Here is a 15,634-nt window from a genome sequence, read left to right on the forward strand (position 1 = left end):
GCATGCCCTTGGTTTAGGTCAAGAGATCTGGATGAATGCCTTTTTCAGATCACAAATTAGATTAGCCCAGGAACCATCTCAGTTATTTCATTTATTTCAGGACAGTTTCTGGCTCAGAGCAGAAAATCAAAGAGAAAAGAAACAAGGAGGAAAGCTTCCAACAACCACAACAAAAAAGTGGTTCAGATACACTAGAAAACCAACAACACCTCAAGTCTACATATATTTTAAGGTCACCATGCAATGAAACATGAATCTACACTCAAATGTTTTTGAGACTTAGATGTGCTCAGAACCTAACAGAGATGGTGAAAATGTCCTTGCCTTCATCAATCAGTAGCCTACATGCAGTTGAGAAGAACAAAGTCTGATGTAGATAAAGTGATTTAATGGAACAATGATAGGGCACCAGTGTAAAAATAAAAGCACAAAGGTAATAAAAAAGCAGATTAGGATGCAAATAAATTGATGAATGACCAAGAGATCTTGGTCATTCACATACTGTGAAGTGAAGGGTCAAAACATCCACTTTTATCACTGGAAACAAATAAGGATGCTAAAGTCCAAGGAGATGTAGCAACTTGCTTAGTCCTACAGAAGGAATAGCATTTTTTTCATTTTAGTGCCTCATCTACTGTCATGGGGGTTTCTGATTTACAGAGAGCAATAATCCTTAAAGATAATGTAATTTGATAGACCTGGAAAACTTTGATGTATCCGAATTAAAAGCTGCAACATTATTTTATACTGGTACTTCAAATCAGGTATGCTACTGCAGCTAACTATAGAGAACAGTTCAAAACCAGATAATAAAATCCTTCAAAAGAACTCCAAGGAAGCAGCATAAAGTGAGAAAATCATCTTTGAGACTATACATTCATCACCCTCCACCCAAAAAAAAAAAAAAAAAAAAAAAAAGCAAAAGGATTTAATTTAAACAAATGGAAACAGATGACTTAAAATGACACGAGTATAGGGGAGGAGAGGGAGTGAGCACGTAGGAGGGATCTGAGGAGACGAGTCATGAGGAGAGAGGTTGAGACAGGGCTTCTCTCCTTACTTGGCACAAGCCACTGATGCACATGTCCAGGGATTCAGTGTAGCACCGTGTCCCATCCAGAACTTTAGGTGCCAGCTCCACAACCAGAGCCGTTCCTCTGGCCTGGCACTTCAGCGAGCACGGGTTGTCGGGGTCGTTGGAGATGGGGAGCCACTCATACAGCTGCCCCTGGTACTTGACATCATTGTGAGCAGAGCACTGCTGGGCACGAAAATCACCTGCTTCTGGTGGGCAGTCCTGCAGAAAAGGAAGAGGAGAAGATCAGTAGGTCTACCCAGGACAGCCAGTTGCAGTATCACACAGCTGGCTGTGTTCCACAACTGCCAGATGGAGAGAGTTTCTGTTTAGACAAAAAAGAGTGATTGAAATAGCTGCAGCTACACATAATTCAACAGATAATTATACCTTTCTTCCTTCTTTCCATGAAAGTATTGAAAGAACACCAACACCATATGTAAATGGGAAAAAGAAAAGCACTGTACATGTCTTACCACAGCCTTGTGGTTAAGCAAAAGACTGTCACAATGCTCTTGCTGGATCTCATTCTACTTGTGCACATACGTGGAGAAGTGTGTGCACAGCCACTCTTTCAGACAGATTTTCCCCTTTGTTTGAGGAGAAAGAAAAAAGAACTATGTGATTTAATTTTCTTTATTTAAGCTCTTGCCACTAGCTTTTTAACTTTTTTTTTTCCCCTTGGTCACATAAATCACTTGCTGTGGCAACAAGAATTAAAAGCATTTGTTTTTTTAATTTTAATTTTATATTTGCATTTCTTTCGCCTAAGATTTCATAACTCGCATAATTAGAGAGTTGCAACTGAGAAGACCTTTTAAAAACACTTTTTCTAATTCCTCAGGAGATTTGTAAGACAAACAAATCTAAGTCTGAACACAGTCTAGCTGATATCAAAACCAAAGACCACTCATACTGCACAAAGTACCTTGCTGACATGAATTTTAGGCTTTTCTTACCCACATACACTTTCTTGCTGCCACTTAGCACTGAAGAACATTAGACAGATTCTCAAGAGAGCAAGAAGAGCTTTAAAATCATGGGTCTTCAGGCAAAATAAACATGAGTTCTTTTCATTTCCTTTCCAGTATTCGATACTTGAACAATGATATTTCAAGTCTTCTTGTTCAAGCAACCACAAAGGCTAGGGACTCACAAGGGTCTTCTTAGAAGTAACTTGAATTTCACACATAATTACAGGAATATAGGAGCTAAGCTTTAGGAAGAACATTAAACATCATAAGAGCTGAGATAGAAAAAAAGCAAATGCTGGCAACGTGACTGCCTCAGATTATTAAGATTGTAGAGTCCTCCCCTTACTGCAGTAAGGAGATATGATCCTGGAGGACATCTGGTAAAATACCAGATGAAATGAACAGTTGTTACTCCCTCTGTATGGAGAACATAAGATTTTGTTAATCCTAAATCACAGACAATCCTAAATGTTGATTATAGACTTTGTAGGAAAAATTTTTGATGCACATAACCACATAACTAGACAATATATTTACAGGATATTCATATTCTCTGTTTGCCCTCAAACTACTCCTTGCTATTAGAGAATCATTAATGACAAGCTTATTCACAGATTTCTTATGCTCCCAGTCAGGAAATTCTTATTACTTATTACAGCTTATTACTGTTGAGGAAAAACATATCTTCTTAGATTTAAACAATCACCTATGCTTCTCAGATCTTTTTAGCCCCTTCATTCACTAACAGTTATCAGCATTTTTTCAAAAGGGCACATTATTACAGCTTTGGATATGAAAGACATGGAGGCTGCATGTCACTTTGTGACATTAATGGATAATTTCTCATTATAAAATCTAAAATAAAATCTGTGTTAAAAACTAAGCTTTCAAATCTCCTCTCAAAGAAACAGAACAATCTTGGCTATGAATTTGTCACTTGTTAGCCCTTGACTCCAATCTAGGTTAGCCATTCTGGCCTCTAATTCACTGCTGGAATGTTATTATGGTTATTTTGTTTGAATGTTGAATAATCTTGGATCACAACATTCTACATCTTTCTTGTTGTGAACTACATACATATACAAGCTGTGGCCTTAGCCACAGATTTTATTCTAATTTTCTTTGTACCATGTGAGCAAATCTTTGATTAATTCACTTTGTATTTGAGTTCAATGCACCCCAAAAGTAAAGGGTCAAACTCCAGTCAGAAGTTCTGTGATCTAAAGTAGAAGGCAACTGTCTTCCTGATAGAAAAGGTTCAACAGATCAAGGTGCAAGAGCAAAAAAAGATGTGGGTTAAATGTAGCTCCAGAAAAATATGAAGCAAAGAGCAATAACTCAGAGCTCATTCTTCCTTTTTAAGGTGGAGGTGGAAAGTCCAAACCTGTAAAGGCTATTTCACTACTGGAGAACTCAGAAGACAGTTTTTTCTATCAATATATTACAAAAGATTTAAAAAAAAAAAAAAAAAAAAAAAAAAAAAAAAAAAAAAAAAAAAAGTAAAATTCTCCAAGTATTTCAGTTAGATTTAAAATAGAAGCAAAAACTGAGGAGCATTCAGTCTCTTTTTATGATCTGGGCAAACTTTTGATACAGGACAAAGTTTGGACACTGAAGCGAGCAGAAAACTATGTGGGAAATTCATTATTCCTCTACAGATCTGTAATTAGAGAAAAACATGGTCTTTATGTTCTGCTCTTATACAAAGAATGAACATGACAGTTACTACTTGACCCATGATCTGGTTTAGTTCTATTTTCAAACAAGAAAAGAAGAACACAGTGGCCTTATTTCCTACCACAAAACCTTCTGGTGCCTACCCTTCTCTGAATTTTTCTGTCTGTAAATGAATACAGTCAGGTCTATTGGCTTGGCAGATACCCAAGCCAAGGCTCAGTTGCAGAAATTGAAGCCAACTCTTGTTAGGTTCAAGCTTGGCTCTACCTTCAGAACTTCCTGGCTTGTAACAGCTTTATTTTTACAAAGAGAAAAAGGCCCAATAAAGCACACAACACACAGAATTCATAAACCTGCTTTGTACAGAACTCAATACTATGTTTGTTGTGTTGGATTTTACTTCTAAATCAAAGAATTAAAAATATTCTTCAACATAACAAGCCTTCAGGACACGGCAGGTGACCAGTACTGATGTTAAATACTTCTAGTCTTTGACATTGTGGTCAAAATAAAAAAATGGATTTAAACAGCAGAGCTTGTGTTTAAAAAAGTTTTCATGTGAAACTTGAAGCGATTAAGAGTACAGGCAAGCAGTCAGAAACACAGAAACATACTTATCTTGGCACACAGATGTTAAAAGGGTCACAAGCCTTTTAAGTACAGTAACTTTTCTCCTGCTGAAATCCTGAATCCTAAATTTACCTGAAGGTGTTGGAGATGCCTTTTCCTCAGGAAGGATCTTTCCCTCTGGTTAAGAAAGCACAAGTACTTGCATGTACATATATAATACCTTCAAAACTGTGTATTTTTTTGTGACAGTGTTGAGAAAATTTGTGGTCTGAATTCTGAATACTACTCGTTTTTAGAAGCAGGTCACGGAGACCAAGAATATAGGAACTGTACAAAACTTTGCACATCTAATTTTTTTCATTTTAAATTTGTTATTTTTTGTTCGTATTATGCCAGTGCAAATCAGAGACTCCTCTTGTGGACATTTGTGCCAACATATGATCAAAGCCACATAGAGGATCTCAGCCTACAAATAAGTATTCCAGTTGCTGAAACAGAAGATAAGGCAAAACCAGTGGTTTTTACACATATTTTTAAGCAGTAAATTGCTATTTTATTCTAAATACTTTGCATACCTTTAGATAAGGCCACTGTTTTGAGGCAGTCTTGCTGTGCTTTATGCCTGCAGTGCTGGCTCCTGGACAAGAAAAACTATAGACTAAATCCAAAATGTCTTCTTGAAAAAAAAAAAACCTGCTTTGGTACTTGCACAGTTGTTTAGAGGAAGGGAATCCTTATGGCTGCCAGCTAGCACTGCTCCATTGGCCTGAGTGAAGTTATGTGTTCCTCCAGCTGAGGGTGTGATTCTGGGAGCTGTATAACTGTAAGCAGCTTGTTTACCTGCACACCAACAGATTGACAGACACCTTGAGACAGCCAGAAGTCATGGGCCAAGTCAGTGGAGTAGTGCACTCAAGGCAGTGGGTTGTGTAGCTCTGTGTGGAATTTTGCTAACCACATCTGTATAGCTTGTATTTGCCTTGGAGCATGAGGCAGTCCTGGTATCTGGCCACAAAACTACTACAGTGCTGCTCCAGGTTATTCCAATTTTAGTGCTATAGTCAAGTCTTACTAGTTTTGTTTTCTTTTGTAAATTATCTATGGGCCCCTGCAGATATGAGGAACTGCTGCCATTGCACTCCTTGAAGAATCAGAAAGAACTAATAAACTTGAAGTTTCATGTAAGTCCATTTATCTCAAACTTCCTATTCATTAAGGCTTTTTAGGGGACAAAAATTTCCAGAGAATAGGAAACAACTGTTCATCCTCTTTAACTCTGTGAGTCCTAAGTGGGTCCTTTATGGCCTTCAGCTCACGAAGGCTCATGAGATATTACTGAAACACTGAGCCTGTGCTGGATATCTATAATCTCTATTCATCGTGTCAGGTCAAGATTTCCTGTGTGGCAATGAAAATATATATAATTTTAAAGGTGATCAGAAACCCCTCTGGCCTATAAAACCCATTCTAAAATATATGCAGGAGTTTCATCCTCCCTTCTTAGCATGTAATGTGGCCCATATTATTATGGCTTCCTTTTTTACCTCACATCCATTTTCTTTTTTTTTTTTTTAACTTGACCTCCTATTTTACCCTATTGTAATTCATAAGTTCCATGGAGTTTTGCCATGTTCGAATCCCATTCAAAACAATTTCCATTAATCAACAATCCAGTGGAAAAGATGAATCCCAGATGTCCCTTGATGGTGATAGGTAGATCAGATTTCATGGGGCAAAAGAGGGTCAGCCTTTTTAAAGTTTACTTAGTGGGTGAAATGTAGAAGATCCTATCTGAGCAGCAATAGGTGGAAACAGTTGAGGAACTTTAAAACAGTTTACAATATATGTGCTTGTATATTTGCAGAGGCCAAGAATGATTTACTATACCTGGAGCTCTTCCTCTGTGCAAAAAATGCCTAACAACTGGACTACTCTGTGCAGCATCTGACAGAACAGCTTATTGAACCAGTTCCATGAAGTACTCATGGTGCTTTAGCTACACCAATTTCCTCACTGAGAAAGAAAACCTGAAGTCCTCAAGCAGAGGCTTGTCTAAGACCAAAAAAGAACTTTAGATAAAAACAGAGACTTAGGAGATCTAGGGATCTAACAAAACTTCAGTCAGCCTTGAAGCCTTGTTGAGTGCCCTGCTTGAATCACCTTTTTTGCAGCCAGATTTTTCAACAGGCTACTCCCACAAACTTAGAAATAACTTAGGATCATACTTAGTCACTTAGATTGAAAGGGGCTCATACTAAAGCTCCCTCTAAGAACCCCAAAACATTGCAATTTCTGACAGAGAGAAGCTTGAGACAAATAATAGGAACAGAGAAAATGGGGACATGACAGCAAATGTTTTTTGTGTGAAATAAACATGGCATGGAGATGAGAGCTAAAATTGTCAGTCAACTATAAATGCAAACTTCCATTCATATATATATCATTATAAATATTTATAAAATTATTTTTTTCACCCCAAAATGCCTTTTTTTGGAAGTATGTTCCCGTTTTGGCAAACAGTTCAATATGCAGATTTCCATGTAATTTTAATTTCTTTTTATTTTTTGTCTATCTCTTTTATATATTAAAGCAAGTGCTTAAATTAGATAGAGTAAGTTTCAGCATGAAAACTTCCAAGAACTTCTGTCAAAAATAATATAAGTTCTGTTTTTTATTTGTCACAGATTCACAGTTCTGCCTGCTGAGAAGGTTGCAAATCTGAAAGTCCAAGCTTCTGTAATTTGCTAGACAATAAAAGCACTTGTTGCCAAGTATGAAGACATAATTTCTACATGACACATTAAGGATTTAAAATGCAGCCAATCAAAAATAAGATGGAAGTTATTAAAATCAGTAGGCTGAAGGGCAGACTAATGCCACAATTAATTATCTGAGTTTGGAAGAATTTCAATGTCAATTGAAAAAGTAAATTGACATTAAATATATTGTGTGTTAGTAAGGGGATATGTGTAGTGCTTATAATTTACTTAATTTTAATAAATATTTTACTGCAAAATGTAAACTGGCAGGTTTAATTGCAAAATGGCATTTCTAATCATCACTGGGTAGAAAACTTAAACTGCTAATCATCCTTGCAGGTCTGATAATAATCTACTTAGTGATGATACTTCTCATACACATAAGCCAGTGCTTCTGAGAATTATGTACTTATATGGATGTTTTGAGTTGACACTTTCCAGGCTGGAGTTTAGAACATGGAAAGAAGATAGTGTTATTTTGTAGAAAGTAAGATGAGCAACACTGCTGCTGGTGTATACAAAATGCAGCATGAGCTGATAAGAAACAGGGATGGAAGCAGCCTGTCTGAATGCAAGCCAAAAACGGGGAATGACATTACAGCTGGTACTTCAGCCAAGTGAAGAAAGTGAGGTATACATAAAAAGAGTTGCAGGTGGTGTTTAGAAGCTTTAGTTGCCTGATTAATGGGATCTACAATCTACAAATTTTATTTTAGGCTTAACAGGAACCTTGTTGAAAGAGTTAGTAATGTTGTGCAGCTTTAGTGTAATCTCATATTTTTTTCTTTTTCTTTCTCTCTTTTTTTTTTTTTTTTTTCCTGATTCACAAAGCAGTGCAATGAAAGAAAAAATATCAGGGAAAATAAAATTCAGGGGGAAAAAAAAAGAATAATTTTGATAAATGAGAAGAAAAGCATAAAGACAGTACATATTCCAACAAGCAACCTTCAGATTGATTTTCATGTAAATGAAGTGAAGAGAAAGCAAAAGACAGTGGAGTGGCAGAAGGACTGAAAAAGAGAAAGGGCATATGAGGTGCATGACAGCCTGGTACAAAAGCTGGAGAGCACCTGGCAACCAAGAATACACGTAGAAGAAATTAAAAAGAGTGTGCTAGCTTGGTAAAATAAAAAAAAAAAAAAAAAAAAAGGAAAGAGAACATGCAAAAACACCCTACTCAGAGTTTGGAATTATATTTGTTTATTTTGCACAATGTTCAGTATAACAACCCAGATAGTTGCAAAAACATGTTTTCATTGCATTCAGAATGATTTTCTAAAGAAAAACAAATTACTCCCTCTCTCTCCCCCATGATTATATTCTAAAATATGCTAAAGTCAATGTGAATACTAAGAAGAAAAAAAGCAGATGCAATTCAACCCTAAATCATCTTCAGATTCTTTCATTCCTTCTTTTACTATTTACACATGTGGCTTCATAAACTTAAACTTCCCAGTTTCTGATCAACAACAGGCAATGCAAGTGGCAAATATACTGGACAGGATTTGTTATTTTAAGAACTGTTCAAAAGCTTTATGGACAGCAGTATCAGTCTCTCCTGCAGCCTTTATTATGCATAATTATTCAGCACCTCTGGAATAATTAATATAGGTCACTGGGAAAACAGGCATGCCACTCTTTCCCCTTGCCTCTCTTTTTCTTTATCTCATTTTTTTCCCTTCCGTAATTTAATTTCAGGATGAATTAAAACCAGCTGTAGCAAAATCTTGCAAATGATAGTGCCTATAAAACGTGTTCATTGCCAGACTCCAAAACTATTCTTCCAATTCTCCAATTTCACATGTCAAATAATTTGCTTTTAGTATACGTGACTACCCATCCTTTCTTGCAAGAGGATGGTCATTAAAAAAACACATCAGTTCACAGAAATCTTGCAAAAAACCCAAACATTTTTTTTTGTTATATTATGAATATCTTTCCTCAATGTTATGCACAAGATAATGGCAATGAAAGCTTGGAAAGGGCAGATTTGATCTTTTTTGCCTTTAAAGATTGTCAGGTAACAAATGAAAACATAGGTCTCATAAGCCTGGAATTTCCACTCTCTGGATTTTCAGTGTCATTTTTGGATACAATCTTTAAAGGCAAAATCTGAGTTAACAAAAGTACACACAATAATTTGGACTTCTTCTAGTGCAGAATTTCACAACACACTATGAGCTTAATGAGTTGTTTCCAAGATCCAATTTGTGTGTATGCAGGCTTGGATTGTAGAGACAAAAGAGTAGACTTCATTAACAACAAAGTACTTGATTGAATTTCGTTGGTTTTGGTTTTTTTTTTTTTTTCCTTTTACTATTCTGAAAGAGACAAAGAGTATTTCAGTGTTACAGCTGTACAATTCTGTAACAGAATGGATTTTAGAGAAGCAAGTCTGGGGTTCCTAAATAGCTTTAGATTTACACTCACAAGCCATTCTTTACAGTCCTCCCCCAAATGGTTATAAATCATAAAAGCAATCTGGGTCTTCATATTTCAGTGGAAAAACTGCCACTGATTTCATCATAGCAAAGCTGAAAGCTTGAAGGCTTCATTTTGGGTTATTTGGTAAGAAATCATTGAATTCTGCAGCTGTATACCTCACTGCTGGAGCTGGTATTGTTAAACAAAAGATATGTAAAGGAATTGCCTGCAAAACTATGCAAGGTTTTGTTTTGAAAGAAAACTGTTCAGGTGGACATTTGCAAAGCAGAACCTAAAGAAATATTCCTTATCCTGGAAACTCTGTGATTCCAAAATAAGGGCTGCAACCCAGCTAAAGCCCCAGCCTTTCATCAGAGTGATTCAGGAACATCCAATGGCTGCAGAGAAGGATGTACTCTGCTCTTAATATACAGAAGGGCAGATCAGGAACAGAAAGGGACTGTCACAACATACATGCCATGCCCAACCAAAACAAAACAAATGTGTTTAATCGCAATCCAATTAGTCTTTAACAGCATCTCTTTGTTTCTTTCCTTTTCTTTTTTTTCTCCAGGTTTTAATTTTTCTTTTTGTGTCATATAGCAGAGCTATGGCTTGCAACTTGACCGGCACAAATCAAACTTCCCATTCCTTACACAGATGTGGTGCAGCCTAAATTCCTCAGAGGAAAACTGGACTGCTAATCTGCCAGCAAATCTATTTATTAACTATACTGGTAGCTGTCAGCTAGGGAAAGTGAAGGCTTGACTGGTGAGATATTAGGAATTCAAGCAATACAATCAGAACAAATTTCAGAGGAATCACAGAATTACAGAATATTCTGAATTGGAAGGGGTGCACAGGGATTATCAAAGCCCAACTCTTGAAGAACTGAGAGAGATCTTACTGCACTGCAGATTACAACTCTGAAAAAGTTTCTTTCATTATGAACAGTGTTCTATGGAAGAAAAGATAAGCTAAATATGAGCAAATATATTCCTTTCTTTAAAGTTAAACTTTTAAACTTTTTAAACAAAGCATGTATTGACAGGTTCCTGAATATGTCCCTATCAGGCATGAGAAAGCTTGGCCTGGTGTACGTTTGATTTTATTTTCCATCTTGACTGGTAAAACTGACATTTCTCCATGTAACTTGAGAGCCTTTACTATTCTTGGCACCCAATAAAACTTTCCATACGAAAGCCTCTATTTCAATTTTCACCAGTGAAAACACACTTTCATTTTGTTGAGACAGAAGTTGAAGTTTCTTACTTTATTGTATTGAAAACTCTATTTGCCACATACAAAAAAAAAAAACCCCAAAACCCAAAAACCCAGCAATAGCCTTTGGAAATGCTAAAACACTGGTACAGCTTGGTAAAATTGATTTTCTAAGACACACAACAGAATTAAAATGCTGTGAGGGCACAAATGAACAGAGATATATAGAATCATGTATTTTCTACTAACTTGTCTTCAATTCTTAAAAGCTTAATCCTCCAGCCTGACAGACTACCCAACATGAACCAGCTGGTTATCAAAGTACTTCTGGGAAGTATGTTGTGATTCTGCAAGAGAGGTTGTAGAGAACAACTCTGGAGTTCCACTGACTCTCTGTTCATGGTGGCTGTGACAGCAATTCCTTCCAGACAGTTTTAGCATGGCTATGCTGTAATCTCTCCACTTTTCAAGAAACTTACAAAGGTTCTATGGTCCTGTGGTACAAAAGTAGTTTGGATAGCTACAATATTCTCACTGTCACTTTACCAAGCTATTTGCAGTAATTTGGATGTGGTTATCATGTGATGATTTGTATTACAGCAAAACCGTACTTCACTTACCACGTTGCTGCATGTCCTGTACCGGATGTTTCGTCCGTCACAGGCCCTGTGTCCAAAAATCAAAAACAAACCCAAAAACGTTAATAGCTGAATATAAAAAAGCCAACACATAACGTTTACTATGTCATTAAATTCCCCCACCTAGTCTCCCACCAACTCTCTTCCCCAAACTAAAGGGTTACGTGACCCTACTGAGGTATGAAATCTACAACTTCTCAACTTCCTACCTTTGCTTTAAAAATTACTTTTTAGAAGGTAGCATAAACTTGTAAATGAGATTAGAAGAGAGAATACAGAACTTAACTAGAAAACAATATCTGAATGACATGAATAATGTCTCATGTCTCCAAGCAATTCCTAATGATTTCACAAGGGCATAGCTCTGTGTCTACCTGGGCACACACTTCAGCACTGGCACAGACTGCACAGGCAGGCTTTGTTTTCTGGGGAACAAATGGGCACTGGGATGAAGGAACTATGCCCACAGCAGCATGAACTCATAGTACAGTCTGAGTTGGAAGAGACAATCTACTTCCAATCCCACTGCCATTGATGGGACACCTTTCACTTAGACCAGATTGCTCAGAGCCCCATTCAACCTGGCCTTGAACACTTGTGGGAATGAGACATCCAAAGCTTCTCCTGACAACTTGTTTCAGTGCCTCACCACCTTCACAGTAAAAAATTCCGTCATAATATTTAACTTAAGCCTAGTAATCTCTTTCAGTTTATATTTACCCTCTTATAGGCTACATGAGGGTGAGGAGAGCACATAGCCTGGCGTGTGCTCTCCATGGCTCTCCTCCCTCTGTCCCGCAGCAGACCTGTACCAGCCTGGGCACTGGCAGGACTCCCAAAAGAGAGGGCAGCAGCCAGACACCTCTCTAGAGGTATCTAGATCTCTAGATAGATCCCAGCAGCATGTACTCTGAGCCTTTGACCTGAGGTGAAGTTCCACGTGTTTTATGAGTTCAGACAGTATACTCTGCCAAGGCCCTCATGCAAATAAGAATCCAGGGTCTGGCTTTTAAAATACATCCCTCAAAATAATAGAATTCCTAACCTTTTTAATTTCTTAATTTCACAACTTTCTTCTCTCCCCCCCTTCTTTTTTTTTTGCCAGGATTTAACAAGCACACATTCCTTCAGGAATAAATGCCTGCCAAGCCTGAATTTTAAAATCCAAACCATTTCAAACTATCCAAGGGAAAGGACAGCAGAATCTGCACTGATTTTTTTCTATTTTCTTTTTTTTTTTTTTTTTTCAAACTGAGAAACTTTTCCCATACTGAGTTAACTCTAAAATAAATGGAACAAGTTTCCTTTAAGTTATTGAACTCATCCTCTCTGTCTTCATTATCCACAAGACTTCATTATGAAATTTATCCAGTAGTCATTTACATACCACAGTTGTCTAAATGAACAAAGAGGAGGCATGCATGTAAATAAACCTCATCACATTTTCAGAATAAATCTAAGTGGAAAGATAATACATTCTGTTGTGTAGCATTTGGCATATAAAAATGATATTAAAAGCATAACAGAAATATCCTTAATCACTATCGTACCAGTAATTCAATTATTTTGTTGCATTATCTATTTAATTCCAGTGTTTTCTGATCTTTACAACTTTGCACAGAAGCGAAAATGTACACAGAATATCTAGCACTAGAAAAAAGTTGCTTTTGGTAATACAATAATAAAAATTATATTCATAATAGACTGTAAACTTCCAAAAAACACCTAAGAAACCCAGTAACAACAAAATGCCCAAGCAACACCCCCTCTCCCACACAATATTCCAGTAATTCAAAATCAATACAGTCAAACTTGAAAAAATAGTGTGGAAACCTGTTTATATTGCATTTAATAAAGGTACCTTGCTAATGGCAGATAAAATATCAAATAAAAAATATATTATACAGAATGCGGGCAGCCCTCGTTCAGGCCTCATTTACCACACTTTAATGTCTTGTTCATCAAGCTTGACACCTACCCCATATGTCCCTCAGAAATGCCACACAACCTCTCAGACGTTACTTTGCTTCACACAGACTCTCTATTAGCACAATTTTAAATACTGTAACTGTTAAATCTTAGAACCACTGAACTTTCAGGAAAACTTTAGCATTCCTTCCATCAGCTGTCTCCCAGTTTCTTCTCCTTTTCACGGTTTCTTCATATTATCTTTTTTTGGAATAAAAAAACGCACTTACTTTTCACTTATTCTCTACATTAGGGAAAAGAACAGGTTCTTTCATGAGACATATGACAAAACAACTATTCCATTCTTTTTTTCCATTTTTCTTCTCGCAGCCAATGGCCAATGATGTTCAGATAAAATGTGCAGTTCTGGATGCAGCTAGTGCTCTTATGATTAGTGAAGACTAGGAAACACTCTTGGAAAATTCCCCTTATTTCTTCAACAAGACCATTCTTTGGAGTTCGGCTATTTAAACTCACTTATTTCCTAGTTATCACCCATCAGCTAAAAGCAGGTAAACAGCTTTCCACCTTAGGTGATATATTTTCACAATAGATTTGCACAGTAGTTTGTGTTTCAGATCTACCTTAACTCAGGACAGCATTTCAGAATCTCTTAAGCACAAGCAACTATTTTGGAATTCAAACTCACGGGATTTACACGCATATCTCAGCATGGACACTTTGCAGAATTCCACAGCACTGAGTCTTTAACATGCAAGGAAGGATCATGGCAGATTACTGAGCCCATGTTGTGAGATACAGTCATCATTTATCCTCTGATCTCTGCAGGATATAAATGACATCTCCTACCAACAAGGAGTACACACAGCCAGTAGGAAAACTCGGAAGTCAACCAAAATGCCAAGTTCATCTTGAAGATTACAGAAAGAGTGGGAGAAGTAAGCAGTACTTCTAGCCTTCTCTGTTATCTACACTGCAGGGGATTTTTCAGTGGAAAAAGGTAGCCAAGGATTTGGCTTGACAGGGAATTATTATCATGTGAATATGAAAGAAAAGCAAGCTGCTGGGAATCATGTTTCATTCCTTAAACTTAGTCACTTGTTTCCAGTAAAGTTTCTGAAAGAGGTTAACAACTTCTAATATATTAAAATATTCACTTCTCTTAATGTAAACAACCCAAACCCCTGATATTTATTTCTCCAGGCTCCAGTTTATGGAGAGACTTAAATTTAGTTCTATTCCCCCCTCTCAAAGATCTCAAGTAGATGTCTATTTGTGCTCAGCTAGAGTTAGAAGCCTTTCAGAAATCCATGCCAGAAAGAATAGCAATCCCCTGCCAAAGTTGCCTTTATCTGTAATTACCAAGGACTATCAAAGAGATTTTCAGAGGAGGACCTCATCAACTCCTGCCACTCTCAGCAGTCATCAGAATTTGAATTGCTTTTCTTAAGAGACAAGTCTGCACATAAATAAGCAACTATGAGCCATGAGTGGATTATTTTTATTATATGAATTTTGATGCAGCTGTTCACTACAGGGTTTGGAAGTTAATGCAGCGCTGAATAAACTCCACTATCTTATTGTCACACCTCTTGATAGCCACTTTTCTGGGGCAGATGCTGGTTTATGCATTATACTTGTGAGATAAGTATGCTGTGGGTCTGTCTTTTCCCATGAGATCTTAGACAGGCTGTGGCATGAAGCCAGGCAACACATGCCGGGAAAACACCATTCTGCATCTCCCTCTCTTCATACTGTTGCTCTCACCTCTTCCCAAATGTGGCACATTGTTGTGACCCCCTGTCATACTCAATACAATTTCTATGTTTGTGGAATAGTCAGCCTCTTTTATTTTTCCTTCTCCTGTAAAGGAAATTAGAAAGAAGGCCCTGAACAACAAATTGTTACGAATAAGAGAGATGCATCAGATCTGTATTGACTTTAAGGAGTTCACTTTTTGAAACTATTTGGGAGGGTCTGCTAAACTCATGTCTAAATCATTCAAACAACAAAAATTTGCAAAGAATTTTAAAGATTTTTCCATGCCCTTTTGTTCATAAGCACTCTGCCTGCCACTGTGGGTTGTTGAGATCCACTGGTGTGTTTTGCCATGCATCTGTAGAAATCTTTTATTCTCTGTGTTTTAAAGACTGTCTCCTACAAGTTCCTCAATGTTGTTGAAATGTGAAACACCAGAAGAGGAACATAAACAGTTAACTTTGAGACAAGAAAAGTGGGCATGGATGCACAAGCCAAATTTCCCTGGCAAGTTTAGTTACAGATCATACGAATATTCTTTCTTCTGCAATCAAAAAAAAAAAAAAATAAACAACCAGGAGGCAAAATACTAACTTCAGTCACTACATG

General features: G+C 37.0%; 1 protein-coding gene across 4 annotated transcripts in view; it reads right to left on the bottom strand.

Moving 5' to 3' along the window:
* The window catches only part of ADAMTSL1 (ADAMTS like 1), a 394,686-nt gene that overhangs the window by 149,076 nt on the left and 229,976 nt on the right, over positions 1-15,634 (bottom strand). For all 4 annotated transcript variants that reach the window (XM_079330161.1, XM_079330160.1, XM_079330159.1 and 1 more), the window contains 2 exons: positions 11,321-11,366; positions 1,061-1,297 (listed from right to left, as the gene is read on the bottom strand). In XM_079330161.1, coding sequence (XP_079186287.1) covers positions 1,061-1,297; positions 11,321-11,366 — 283 coding nt within the window. The remainder of the gene's footprint in view (positions 1-1,060; positions 1,298-11,320; positions 11,367-15,634) is intronic.

Source organism: Erithacus rubecula (assembly GCF_903797595.1).
Source record: "Erithacus rubecula genome assembly, chromosome: Z".
Lineage (NCBI taxonomy): Eukaryota > Metazoa > Chordata > Aves > Passeriformes > Muscicapidae > Erithacus > Erithacus rubecula.